General features: G+C 43.8%; 1 protein-coding gene across 1 annotated transcript; it reads right to left on the bottom strand.

Moving 5' to 3' along the window:
- Positions 1 to 203: 203 nt before the first annotated feature.
- CUNH17orf75 (chromosome unknown C17orf75 homolog) lies at positions 204 to 13683 on the bottom strand. The gene is given in 10 exon segments (XM_008050156.2): positions 204 to 580; positions 1428 to 1531; positions 3055 to 3191; positions 3357 to 3421; positions 4825 to 4944; positions 7447 to 7504; positions 8052 to 8195; positions 10107 to 10188; positions 10191 to 10232; positions 13629 to 13683. Coding segments are annotated over 10 exon segments (1014 nt in total). The 3' UTR covers positions 204 to 373.
- Positions 13684 to 14316: the final 633 nt, after the last annotated feature.

The raw sequence follows: 14316 nt of genomic DNA, 5'->3' as shown, positions 1-14316 counted from the left end.
AATTTATTGAGAAAGAAGTATTATGATTTTTCTGGGAAGAAAAATTGCTAACTACCACAGCTAACTCCCTAGATAAGTCACATATAAAAGTACATCTGAAGTTTTTTCAGTAAAACTTCCTGAAGTTTAGAATTTATGGGACCAGTGATATATATACTAAAATTCCACAATTCTAACACACAAATCTATCTATGTGTAAAGATAGATTTTTGTTTAAGTTAAACTTTTAAAGTACAAAAAGAAAAAATCTGGAATGAGTGTCAAATAATCTTAAATAGCAAGCCTAAGAATTATAACAACTGCAATTTCAAACAGTGAGACTTGAAAATACAACATCGTGATACGATTATCAGAAAACATATGATCAAAAACTTTAGGCAAGAGTTTCTTTCATGAATTCTTCAAGGACAGCCACCACATTTTTGGCTTCAGGCATTTCTTCGTGTTCCACTTTAACAATCTTCAAAAGTATATCTCCACTACCACAGTTCTTTAGGAACATGTAACATTTAAACAAAGCATAGTGGTTCATTTCTGCCTGTCGGATATATCTCTTCAAATTATTTGTGTCTTGTATGGCCTAGAAAAAGATTACCCAGTTAAATAAGTATTTAGAGAGACAATAATGAAGCTTTAAAAATATCTCCTATCCAGCTGAGAATCAACATATGTTGCTGAGATGTTTGCTTTTTATTTTTATTTATTTTTATTTTTTATATTTTTTTGAGTTGGAGTCTCACACTATCACCCAGACTGGAGTGCAGTGGCCACTTCTGGCCCCTGTAGCCTCGATCTGCTGGGCTCCGGAAATCCTTCTGCCTCAGCCTTCCAAGTAGCTGGAACTACAGGCACGCACTACCACGCCCAGCTAGTTTTTGATTTATTGTAGAGATGAGGTCTCACCAAGTTGCCCAGGCGGGTCTTGAACCCATGGGCTCAGGCAATCCACTCACCTCAGCCTCCCAAAGCTCTGGTATTACAGGCTGAGCCACGGAGCCCGGCCAATGTTTGCTTTTTAAATATTTTCAAAATTTTAACTGCTAATATGATTTGCTCTTGGTAGAAGAAAATAAAGTAATAATACTTTTTAAATCTAAATAAGGTGGCAACGCCTTCCTATCAGAATTTTGAACCCTTAAGCATGGAACCATTTTTTGTGCTTTGCAACTAAGATATATCACAAATTGCAAGACTGATGTCACTTATTAATTATAAGCAAACACGCAGCCCCATTTATTGGAAATGATATATGTAGAAGCTACAGAAAAATTAAAATAAAGCAAATGACTTCTGATTATTCCAGTTTTGAGAACATCCTAATTAACAGACATTAAAGCTATAAAGCAGATTTGTTACTCTGTCACTGGTACTAATTAAAATTCAGACAAAAATATTATGTGGCACCTGGAACACAGCCAACTAATTACCTTTAGTTTAAAGTTCTCCAGTACTTGTCGGAAAAGAAAAGGGTTGCCCCCTTCAGCAACATTTAAAAAAGCATGCATCCAATCCTCACAAAACCGGTTGCTTCCTACAAAGTATTTTAGAGAGATTAAATAAATAAAATGAAAAAGCATAATTCATTTATTTCTTTATAAAAACATAATGAATTATTTAAGACTTCTGTAATAGTCTAAAAAAACTTGCATGCTCACCACATGGCTGAGAAATACCAAAATGGCTGAAGCCCCCGTATGTCCCTCCAGTCACATCCCCCTCCTTTCCCATCACAAAGGATTATCATTTCCACATAGAGCTTTAAACTTTTGCCACATACCTTTGTATCTGTAAGTCTTATCTGTATTATTTTGCACATGTTAAAACTTTTGTCTTTTCTTATGGTTGTTTCCTGAACAGTCATTAGAGAGCTATACTGATACATGTAGCTCTTGTCCACTCATTTTCACTGCTCTCCACTAGTCCACTGCATGAATGCAGCAGCTTATCAATTTTCCTGTTGATATGTATTTAAGTTGCTTCCAATTCTTTTTCTTTTTCTTTTTTTTTGAGTGTTGCCCAGGCTGGAGTGCAGTGGCACGCTGCTCACCACAGCCTCGACCTGCTTGGCTCAGGCGATCCTTCCACCTCAGCCTTCCAAGTAGCTGGAACTACAAGTGTGCACCCCCACACCCAGCCATGTTGTCCAGGCTGAACTTGAACCCATAGGCTCAGACAATACTCTCACCTCTGCCTCCCAAAGTGCTGGAATTACAGCATGAACCACTGAGCCTGGCCTACTTTTTCAAATAATGACTTTGAGCTTTTTTTTTTTTTGGAGTATGAGTCTCCCTCTATTACCCAGGTTAGAGTACAGTGGCACACTCACAGCCATCACAGCCTCGATCTGCTAGGCTCAGGTGATCCTTCCTCCTCAGCCTTTCAAGTAGCTGGAACTATAGGTGTGCGCCACCAAGCCTGGCCTTTTTAAAAAAAAATTAGCCTGTAATCCCGCGCCTTGGGAGTGGACTGCCTGAGCCTGAGGGTTCGAGACCCACCTGGGCAACTTGGCAAGACCTCATCTCTACAATAAATAAAAAAAAAATTATCCAGGTGTGGTAGCGCACGCCTGTAGTTCCAGCTTCTTGGAAGGCTGAGTGGAAGGATTGCCGGAGCCCAGCAGGTCGAGGCTGCGGTGGCCAGGAGCGGCCACTATACTCCCTCCAGTCTGGGCGACAGAGTGAGACTCCAACTCAAAAAAAAAAAAAATTTATTGTAGAGACGAGGTTTCACCAAGTTGCCCAAGCTGGTCTTGAACCCTAGAATTCAGGCAATCCTCTCGGCTCCGCCTCCCAAAGTGCTGAGTCACTATGCCCGGCTATGAGCATTTTTTATTTGTCTTCTTAGGTACACACACAAGAATTTCTTTATCTACCTAGGAATGGAATTGCTGATATGATTTCCTTGTTTCTAGAATTACTTTTGCTTTCGGCAAGTTTGAGGTAACCATGTAAAACTGCACAAGACAGGAAGAATACGTTTGTATCATTTGCTCTCAGTGCAAAGATGGAGACTCACAAGAGATCTAGGAAGGCTGCCTCAGAGGTTACAGCTCACCTGCATTGTAGACCTGAGGCTGGGAGTTACTACAGTCGATGACCACAGACTTATGTTGCTCCTCCGTCATGGCCATGCACAAAGAAGTCATGGTGCCTTCATGAATCAGTCCTTGAAGACTGGCCACACTCAGAAACCTGCCACACACACAAGTCCATTTCCACAAACAATACTGCAGACAGGAGGGAGAAAAATATTCATTTTGCACTGGGAGAGGGGGCTGGGGAGGGACAGGACTAAAAAGTTAGAAGGCAGGCTTATTGTAGAAAAGGTTTTCTCTTGGCAAAAACTACGTTCTTTACCTGTTAATGTCTCTCTTTGTTTTCTCATCTGAGTCTTTAACCTCAACAGGAGTATAACTCAAAGCCTATGAGAGAAAAATAAACCTGACTGACATACGTATTCCAGTTTTCCTTATTATAATTAATTAATTTTTTTTGAGTCAGAGTCTCATTCTCACTCAGGCTGGAGTGTAGAGGCACACTCATAGCTACCATAGCCTCGATCTGCTGTGCTGAGGTGATCCTTCCTCCTCAACCTTCCAAGCAGCTGGAAATCCAGGCACACACGACCACACCTGGCTTATTTTATTTTATTATAGAGACAAGGTCTCGCCAAGTTGCCCAGACTGGTCTCGAACCCCTGGGCTCAAGCAATCCTCTTGCCTCTGCCTTCCAAAGTGCTGGGATTACAGGCATGAGCCATCATGCCCAGTGGTACCAGTTTTCCTTAAGCTACTTATGACTACATGTCACCTTCCCCAATAACTACCACACCAAATGACATTTGATGGGCACTGCCCACGAGCTCTTGAGAGATAGCCTTCTTCAGCAGCTGCTCACTAACATTTTTATATAGTTAAAATCGCTATGGATTTATTTTCAAGTTGCTTTGGAAATTATACCTCTCCCAGATCACTTCGAAGAGTAATTATTTAACAATGTTTTATCCAGGCCAGGCATGATGGCTCACACCTGTAATCCTAGCACTTTGGGAGGCTAAGGCAAGATGACTGCTTGAGCCCAGGAGTTCGAGATCAGCCTGGGTAACATAGCAAGACCTTGTCTCTACAACAAATTTTTTAAAAATTAGCTGGGAGTTGCAGTACATGCCTACAGTCCCAGCTACTCGGGTGGCTGAGGCGGAATGATCACCTGGGCCCAGGAGGTCCAGGCTGTGCTGAGCTATGGTTGTGCCACTGAACTGTAGCCTGGGAGACAGAGTGAAACCCCCCAAAAGTTTTATCTTATTAGAAAGACTCAGACAGCATTTGCAATTCAACTTTACCCTAGCAATATAACTTGCAAGATCTGAGAAAATAAAGTATGTTTCACCCTGATAGCAAGCATAGGTTAAGTGAATATTCAGGAGAAAAAGAAATGTTCACAGAAAATCAGCTGGATGTGGTAGTTCACATCTGTAATCCCAGCACTTTGGGAGGCCAAGGCAGGATCACTTGAGCCCAGGAGTTTAAGACCAGCCTGGGCAACACAGCAAGACCTTGTCTCTACAAGAAAATTACAGGGACATGGTGGTGTGTGTCTATAGTCCCAGCGACTTGGGAAGCTGAAACAGAAGGATCACCTGAGCCCAGAAGGTTGAGGCATGCAGTAAGCCTTGATTGTGCCACTGTACTCTAGCCTGGGCAACAGAGTGAGACTCTGATTCAAAAAAGAAAAAAGAAAAGAAAATGAGTATGTCTTTAAATAATCTAAACTGTACCAAAGTGGTTCTCAATTCTGGAAATGCTCGTATTTGAATAATACTTACGGCATGTAGCAGATATGTAAGCTTTTCCTGAAAGAGAAGAACAACCCTTTGGATTGGGCATACCACATCCTCGAACCAGCTGCACAGATAGGGCTTTGTGTTGTTCTCCAAGCCCCTTTCCTAGACCAAGAAAGAATGTCATTTGCTTTTGTGTAAGCCTTCACCTTAGTTAACTTAGTACTGGGCCATACTCTTGATGGCAAAAAGAACCGGGACAGATACCTCCTTTTTTAAACTAATGCTGCCAACTCAAAAAAAGGAATAGTGGTGTGGTTTTTCCTGGGCTTGTTGGACAGAGTGAAGATTAATTCTGTACCAAATTTCTTTAAAACATACCAAGAAGCTGGGCACGGTGGCTCATACATGTAATCCCAGCACTTTAGGAGGCAGAGGTGAAAGAATTGCCTGAGCCCAGGGGTTCAAGACCAGCCTGGGCAACTTAGCAAGACCTGGTCTCTATAATAAATAATAACAAAAAAAGACTTTAGCCAGGCATGGTAGCACATGCCTGTTGTTCCAGCTACTTGGAAGGCTTAGATGGGAGGATCATCTGAGCCCAGCACGTCAAGGCTGCGATGGCTATGAGTATACCACTGCACTCCAGCCTGGGTGACAGAGTGAGACTCCAACTCAACACACACACACACACACACACACACAATGCATTATATAAAATGAGGAGACTGAGCTGGATGCGGTGGCTCATGTTTGTAATCCCAGCACTTTGGGAGGTGGAGGTGAGAGAATTGCCTGAGCCTCAAGACTGGCTGGGCAACTTGGTGAGAGCTCATCTTTACAATAAACCAAAAAATTAGCCATGCATGGTAGCACACGCCTGCAGTTCTAGCTACTTGGAAGGCTGAAGTGGAAGGATTGCCTGGGTCCAGCAAGTAGAGGCTACAGTGGTCATGAGCATGCCACTGCACTCCATCCTGGGTGACAGAGACTCTGATTCAAATAAATAAATAAATAAAAAGGAGAGACTAAATTAAGAGTTCCATTCTATTTCTTCACTGGGAGGAGTTGGGCATTTATGTGTTCGTCTCCTCCTACTACACTGCACACTGATTGGAGATACTCTCTTAATAATCTTCATTTTCCAGTACTTGACACAGTGTCTAAAACATGCACAGTATGAGCGTATTAAGAGCCTACTGAATGACTGAAGGAATGTAGACAGAATCCGTTTGTATTCAAAATGTGAATAGGGAAGGATACAAGTGACTCATCAAAGCACTCCAGCTCCCCCAGTCATGCTACCATGAAAGTGTCTGGCTTGCGAGGCTGTGCTGTTCTCTGGAAACTAGTGTCACACAGGAAGAGCTCCAGTCTGGGAGAACGGCTCCCCCAGACTTGCATTCCTGACTCACTCCTACATGGTTCTTTCCTCTCTCCTGTAGTATCTTCTAAGTACATGAAAAGTTGTTGTTTTTTTTTTAAAGCTATTACTATATGTAATGGATAGTAAATTTCTGAGTCATGACATTAACAACCGCAGCAAGCTGAAAGAATCATTTTAAAAAGGTCTATACATGGCTGAGCTTGGTGACTCAGCCTGTAATCCCAGCACTTTGGGAGGCTGAGGCAAGTGGATTGCCTGAGCCTACGGGTTCAAGACCAGCCTGGGCAACTTGGCGAGACCTCGTCTCTACAATAAATCAAAAACTAGCCGGGCGTGGTAGCGTGGGCCTATATTTCCAGCTACTTGAAAGGCTGAGGCGGAAAGATCGCTGAAGCCCAGCAGGTAGAGGCTGTGGTGGCCGTGAGGATGCCACTGCAATCCAGCCTGGGCGACAGAGTGAGACTCCAACTCAAAAAAAAAAAAGGTTTACACAAATTAGGTGATATGGATAGATCTAATTCATAAACAACCAATTAATGAAAATGGAATGTTTCTAAGAATCTCTGATATTGAATTCAAGGACAGCCATGCTGCTATATAGCATGTCTTTAGTGCCAGATGCTGCATGGACCATTAGTTCTGACTAGACTATAAATCTTATGTGCCTAGAAATCAGGAAAAGGACATCTTCTTCTTCACTAGACATGTTACTATATGTCACTGAATTTAATATGTTGAATTTTTCATAAATATAAAACATTATGCTGGGCATCGTGGCTCACACTTATAATCCCAGCACTTCTGGAGGCCAAGGCGGGAGGAGGGAGGATCATTTGAGGCCAGGAGTTCAAGACCAGCCAGGGCAACATAGCAAGACCCTCCCGTCTCTACAAAAAATTAAAAACTTAGCTGGGCACGGTGGCACACACCTGTTGTTTCACATACTTGGGAGACTGAGGCAGAAGGATCATCTGGGCCCAGGTGTTGTAAGGCTATAGTGAGCTATGATTGCACCACTGCACTCTAGCCTGGGGAACAGAGTGAGACCCTGTCTTACTCTCACATGCGCACACACACACACACACACACACACACACACACACACACGTGTGAGACCCTGTCCCCTCCCCCACACATAATTACCTATCTACTAGCTCTCAAGGTAGCAAGTTTCTAGAATATAGGTGTCTTTGTGTCTATCTATATGAATTGACAAGTATAGCAATTGCAGTATGTTAATCATTTCAGTCTTTAAAAAATTATTAAATCAGTCATCTTACCTCACAGTTCATGTTATTTTTCAGCCCTTGAATATACTTGTCCAATTCAAGCCTGAAAGTATGTTCTTAAGGAAGCAATAAAGGATGAATAATCAAATCAAGACAGTGTTTTCTCTCTCATTAGGAAACATAAAATCTCTCAAATAAAGCAACTGTAAGTTAAAACATGCTAAGGCAGCCGGGCTCGGTGGCTCAGCCTGTAATCCCGCGCCTTTAGGAGGCTGAGGTGAGTGGATTGCCTGAGCCCGCGGGTTCAAGACCCGCCTGGGCAGCAAGACCTCATCTCTACAATAAATCAAAAAATCAGCCAGGCATGGTAGCGCATGCCTGTAATTCCAGCTACTTGGAAGGCTGAGGCGGAAGGATCGCCGGAGCCCAGCAGGTCAAGGCTGCGGTGGGCGGGAGTGGCCACTGCACTCCAGTCTGGGTGACAGAGTGAGACTCCAACTCAAAAAAAAAAAGAAAACATGCTAAGGCAAAACGGCCCCATGAAAGTATGAAATTCGAGTGAATATATAAGGGTTTTGTTGTATGGAGGTTGGTAGATATACTCCTCTACTTAACTTCCCAGGTTTTCCTGTCCTCAAAGACCAGAGAAAGGATATAGCTCAAGACCTTTTTCAGACCCTCCTAAAAAACAGACCACATACTCTGAAGGGTTATGTTCAGAGTCCATTGTTGTTGTTTCAGGAAGCAGATTTTCTTGTTGAAAAAGGCAGTAATAACAACCAACTCGGTAACCTGGAATTCTAGAAACAAAAAAGGTAAAATGTATTATTTAGGTAACCCCGGCATCTAATTTTGCGGGCTGCTCTGAACCCTGGTCATCCTGATCTGGCAATATCATTAAGCTGCCCACTTCTTGTTGGTTTACTCGTAGCAGCAGAAGAAAATGCATGTATATCCTGGTGAGTTTTTGTTAAGGCAGTCAGTAATATACATGAAATTTGAATTATCCTGTTTTATATGAAAAATTCACATACATTTCACTCTCATTCATAGTATACCCAACTTTACATTAGTAGCAAAAGCATTTTCTCCCTGCTCCCAAACCTTCACAAATTATTAATGCTTCAGGCAGATGTGCCTAGTTTATTCTATGGTCTTATCCTAGGGTCATGGCCTCATTCTCCTGAGGGGACCTGTATGTCAATATCATGGTCTGAGTTGAACTATAATCAATGGAAAGATGACTGAAATTGGACTGAAGATGCCTATCTTTATTTTATTTATTTATTTATTTATTGAGTTGGAGTCTCACTCTGTCGCCCAGACTGGAGTGCAGTGGCTGCTCCCGTTCACTGCAGCCTCGACCTGCTGGGCTCCGCCGATCCTTCTGCCTCAGCCTTCCAAGTAGCTGGAATTACAGGCACGCGCTACCATGCCCGGCTAATTTTTTTATTTATTTATTGTAGAGATGAACTCTCACCAAGTTGCCCAGGTGGGTCTCGAATCCGCGGGCTCAGGCAATCCACTCACCTCAGCCTCCCAAGACGCCTATCTTTAACACTAAACTCCAGCCAGGCGCAGTGGCTCATGCCTGTAATCGCAGCACTTTGGGAGGCAGAGGCGAGAGGATTGCTTAAGCCCAGGGGTTCGAGACCAGCCTGGGAAATTTGGCAAGACCTCGTCTCTACAATAAATTAAAAAATTGGCCAGGTGCAGTGGCTCAAACCTGTAATCCCAGCACTTTGGGAGGCTGAGGCAAGAAGACTGCCTAAACCCAGGGGTTCGAGACCAGCCTGGGCTACCTGGTGAGACCTCGTCTCTACAATAAATTAAAAAAATAAATTAAGCCAGGCTTGGTGGCTCAGCCTGTAATCCCGGGCCTTTGGGAGGCTGAGGTGAGTGGATTGCCTGAGCCCACGGGTTCGAGACCCGCCTGGGCAACTTGGCGAGACCTCATCTCTACAATAAATCAAAAACTAGCTGGGCGTGGTAGCACGCGCCTGTAGTTCCAGCTACTTGGAAGGCTGAGGCGGAAGAATCACCGGAGCCCAGGAGGTCGAGGCTGCAGTGGCTGGGAGTGGCCACTGCACTCCAGTCTGGGGACAGAGTGAGACTCCAACTCAAAAAAAACAAAAACAAAAACAAAAAAAGTTTGTGAAAAGGCTGGGCGTGGTGGCTCAACCCTGTAATCCCAGCACTTTGGGAGGCCAAGGTGAAAGGACTGCCTGAGCCCACAGGTTCAAAATCAGCACGGGCAACTTGGCGAGACCTTGTCTCTACAATAAATGGAAAAATTAGCGGGGCATGGTAGCATGCACCTGAAGTTCTGGCTCCTTGGAAGGCTAAAGTTGAAGGATCTCCAGAACCTAGCAGGTTGACACTGGGGTGGCTGTGAGTGTCACTACACTCCAGCCTGGGTGACGGAGTGAGACTCTGACTAAAAAAAAAAGTTTGTGAAAGCACTTTACAGTTAAGTATACAATTTTAAATTTAGTAATTAATTCTATTCTTTCAAGCATTAAACTTATTAAATATAGTTAGGTGTCGGTCTCTGCTATTCCACATGTTTACATGTAAGCCCCAGCACTCAGGCTGTCAGAGAACAAAGATAAATTCTACAGGTCTACCAGGAGCTAGTTTTGAAGTTTCTCATCACTTCTCATATTTAGCTCAGAAATAAAAACTCAGAACACAGCACATTTTACACTTACCTCAGCTCCACAGATGCAACATTACCCAGCCCTTCAAAGACTGCTCCCTTTGAAAGACGCTTAGCAATGAAACTGCGCAGCTCTGGCTCCACTTCAGATGGTAGATTAGTATCCGCCAAGGAGAGGCTAGACAAATGAGACACACATTCCTTACCAGTGGACTAATGCATTTACACCTGCAAATCAGACGGAAGGGTACCAAGCAGGGTCTCTTTTAAGAACTTGAGGAGGCCGGGTTCGGTGGTTCAGCCTGTAATCCCATGCTTTGGGAGGCCGAGGTGAGTGAATTGTCTGAGCCTGCAGGTTCGAGACCTGCCTGGGCAACTTGGCGAAACCTCATCTCTACAATAAATCAAAAAAAATTAGCCGGGCGTGGTAGTGCGCACCTGTAGTTCCAGCTACTTGGAAGGCTTAGGCGGAAGGATTACCGGAGCCCAGTGGGTAACGGCTGCGGTGGCTGGGAGCGTGCCACTGCACTCCAGTCTGGGCGACAGAGTGAGACTCCAACTCAAAAAAAAAAAAAAGAACTTGAGGAAGCTGTCTATATGGTGAGGCTTCTAGGAATGCACGTCACCAGGTATGATCTACCTCATCAAACACTTTGAATATCCTATCTTTCCAGCTCATTCTCTTCAGTACTGTGACTCCACTGTAACGCCCAACCCACTGACCCTATCTCTTTTTTGCAGTCCCTCAAGTTTCTCATCTCACTTCCCTCCTTACTCAGCTTAAATTCCATGATTAGCCGGGTTCGGTGGCTCAGCCTGTAATACTGCGCCTTTGGGAGGCTGAGGTGAGTGGATTGCCTGAGCCCGCGACTTTGAGACCTGCCTGGGCAACTTGGTGAGACCTCATCTCTACAATAAATAAAAAATGAGCAGGGCGTGGTAGCGCACGCCTGTAGTTCCAGCTACTTGGAAGGTGGAGGCGGAAGGATCGCCGGAGCCCAGCAGGTCGAGGCTGCGGTGGCCGGGAGCGGCCACTGCACTCCAGTCTGGGCAACAGAATGAGACTTCGACTCAAAAAATAAAATAAAATAAAATAAAATAAAAATAAAAACCCAGTCAAAGATCATTGTAAATTAATGATCACTAACCTCAAGTGGGCCCTAACTCCTCCCAGCTATCAATCACTGCCTTTTCTGGTTCACTCACTCTTCTCTTCCGTTTTGTGCTTCTTCCTCTTTCTTCAGTCCTCCACCACCTACTACCCATGAATGAACACACCAGCTCAGTATCCCTTTTTGAGGAAAAATCAAATTTTCAGTTTTATTTAGATTAGAATATAAACAGAAATTATAACTTGAATATGCAGAAAGAAAAGATCTTCTATCACCAAACTTCACAAGAGATAATATAAACCCAATACTTCTCCAGGTCTTTTGTTTTAATTTATATTATGGAAAATTTCAAACACATAAAATATAAAGTAAAGAGAGCAGTATAATGAGCCCACATGTACCCACCACCCAGTTTCAACAGTTATCATCTCACAGTGAATCTTTTTTTTTTTTTTTTTTGAGACAGGATGTCCCTTCGTCCCCCAGGCTGGAATGCAGTGGTAAGATAATAGCTCACTGCAATCTCAAGTTCCTAGGCTCAAGAGATCCTTCCACCTCAGCCCCCCTAAATAGCTGGGACTTATAGGCACATGCCACTATACCAGGCTAATCATTTTATTTGTGTAGAGATGGGGTCTTGTCATGCTGTCCAAGCTAGTCTTGAACTGCTGGCCTCAAGCAATCCTCCTGCCTTGACCTCCCAAAGCACTGGGATTACAAGTATGAGCTATCATGCCCAGTCTCTTGCTTCATCTGTACACCCATGCTGTCCCTCCCACCACCACCTCCCAGATTATTCTGAAACAAGTCCCAAGCATCATATCATTTCATCCATACATTTATCACTATGTATCTCTAAAAGATGAAGACTTTAAAAAACACATATAGAGAGATATGTATTGACAATACTGTTTGGACACCCAAAAAATTCCTTTAATCACCCTCTATCCACTCAGTGAACACAACATTTTTGTATTATACCTCATTTTGCATCAAGTGGCAAGATACATTCATTCATTCATTTCATAAATATATATCAACTGTCTATCCCATGACAAGCACCACTCAAGGGTCAAGGTAGGGAGACATCAATGAACAAAAGCGACAACTCCTTCTGTCCTGGGGTTTATATTCTAGTGTGTGGGAGAGGAGCTACTAAAAAATATTCAGGTCATTGCTTTGCTAAACCATCATCTGACCATGTGGCTCCTTGAGCACGGTTGCCATTATTTCCTAGCCTTGGCCCACTCCCCTACCTTGGGGAGGTGAATCTCTTCTGTCTCTCTCTCTCATTTAGTTTTTAAATAAACTATATTTTCCAATCTAAAAAAAAGAATATTCAGCTGGGCACAGTTGCTCAACCAGCAATCCCAGTACTTTGGGAGGCCAAGGCATTGCTTGAGCCCAGGAGCTTGAGACTAGCCTGGGCAACATAATGAGATCTCATCTCTACAAAAAGTTTAAAAATTAGCCTGGTATGGTAGCATATACCTGTAGTACCAGTTGCCCAGGAGGCTGATGAGGGAGGACTGCTTGAGCCTAGGAGTTTGAGGCTGTGGCGAACCATGATTGTGCCACTGCACTCCAGTCTGGGTGACAGAGTAAGACCTCAACTTAAAAAAAAAAAAAGAATATTCAAAGGGGAAAAAGTAGGACTTTAAATTTGTCCTCAAATTTATATATATATTTTTTATTTTTTTTGAGTTGGAGTTTCACTCTGTCGCCCAGACTGGAGTGCAGTGGCCGCTCCTGGCCCCTGCAGCCTCAACCTGCTGGGCTCCGGCGATCCTTCCTCCTTAGCCTTCCAAGTAGCTGGAACTATAAACGTGTGCTACCACGCCCAGATAATTTTTTATTTATTGTAGAAATGAGGTCTCGCCAAGTTGCCCAGGCGGGTCTCGAATCCGCGGGCTCAGGCAATCCACTCACCTCAGCCTCCTAAAGCAGGGGATTACAGGCTGAGCCACCGAGCCCGGTTTATTTTTTTAACTGACAAAACGGTATGTCTTTATCACATATGATGTTTTAAAGTATGAAAACCAGTTGAATGATTAAATCTAGCTAATATACATAGGTATTACTTCACATAGTTATCATTTTTGTGATGAGAACATCTGCTCTCTTAGTATTTTTCAAGATTACAGTATATTATCACTAACTATAGTCACCATGCTGTGCATTACATTTCTAAACAGCAATATGATATTGAATATTTTACTGGCATTCCAATCTAGAAACAGAATAATTCTCTTTGGCTAATCACCAGGGACTTTATCAATATTTGGATCTGCCGCGGCCTTGAATGAATAAGCAAGTCAGGAAATCAGGATGAGATTCCTAGGGGACGGGAGGAATTCATGGCTTGATACGGAAAACCCCTAGGGAAATAAGGTACCTGCTGACATCTACAGGCCAGAGATACAGGGAAGATAAAGGCACATGCACGGGTTATGGTTTTTTACCTGAAATCATCACCAGAGGGAGCTTCGGCATTTGTGCCACTTGGGCTTCCCTCATCATTGTCCCCTCGTTTCTGTGCCAATCTGCAAGCCACAAAAGCAACAGTGCTATCAATTATGGGCTCTAAATCAAATGGCGTATGCAGGCCTCGCAAGCAGGGTAATGGCGAGGAGTCAACGAATAAATGCTGCAAGGTCAAAGTGCAACTGCCTGTCCTCACAAGGAAAACCCAGAAAACAGTGCTTCTCTTCTCCAGGCCACTTAAGGGGTGGAGGGATGGTTAAGCATTCAGGAGGTTCAAAGAACTTCTCTTTAAACAAAACAAAACTTCAGACTTTACAGGGCCAGTAGAGCCCCAAGAAAGCCAGGAGGGAAAAGAGGCAGCAAGGACAGAGGAAAACCAAAGGGTGGGGGTGCGGGTGTGTGGCAGAAATTGGTGAAAGTGGGTCGTTAATGACAGAAAGGACGGGGATGGGAACTGACACGACGAAGCGTGTGGGGCACTGCGTTAAACAAAGGGCAGTGGCAAGAGGAAGGGGTTGAGATGACATAGGGACAAATGGCGGGCTGACTTGGGAGGGCCAGGCACGAAAGCCCAGGATGGGGGCCGGGAAGAACGACGCAAGGCGAGGAGGGCCCTTCGGGCCAGAGACCTTGGCTAGGAGAGGAGGAGATGGCGTTTGGGAGCGG

Source organism: Carlito syrichta, unplaced genomic scaffold (genome assembly GCF_000164805.1).
Source record: "Carlito syrichta isolate Samal-C Ts95f unplaced genomic scaffold, Tarsius_syrichta-2.0.1 Scaffold143099, whole genome shotgun sequence".
Classification (NCBI taxonomy): Eukaryota; Metazoa; Chordata; class Mammalia; order Primates; family Tarsiidae; genus Carlito; species Carlito syrichta.
This window is presented reverse-complemented; position numbering and strand designations above follow the sequence as displayed.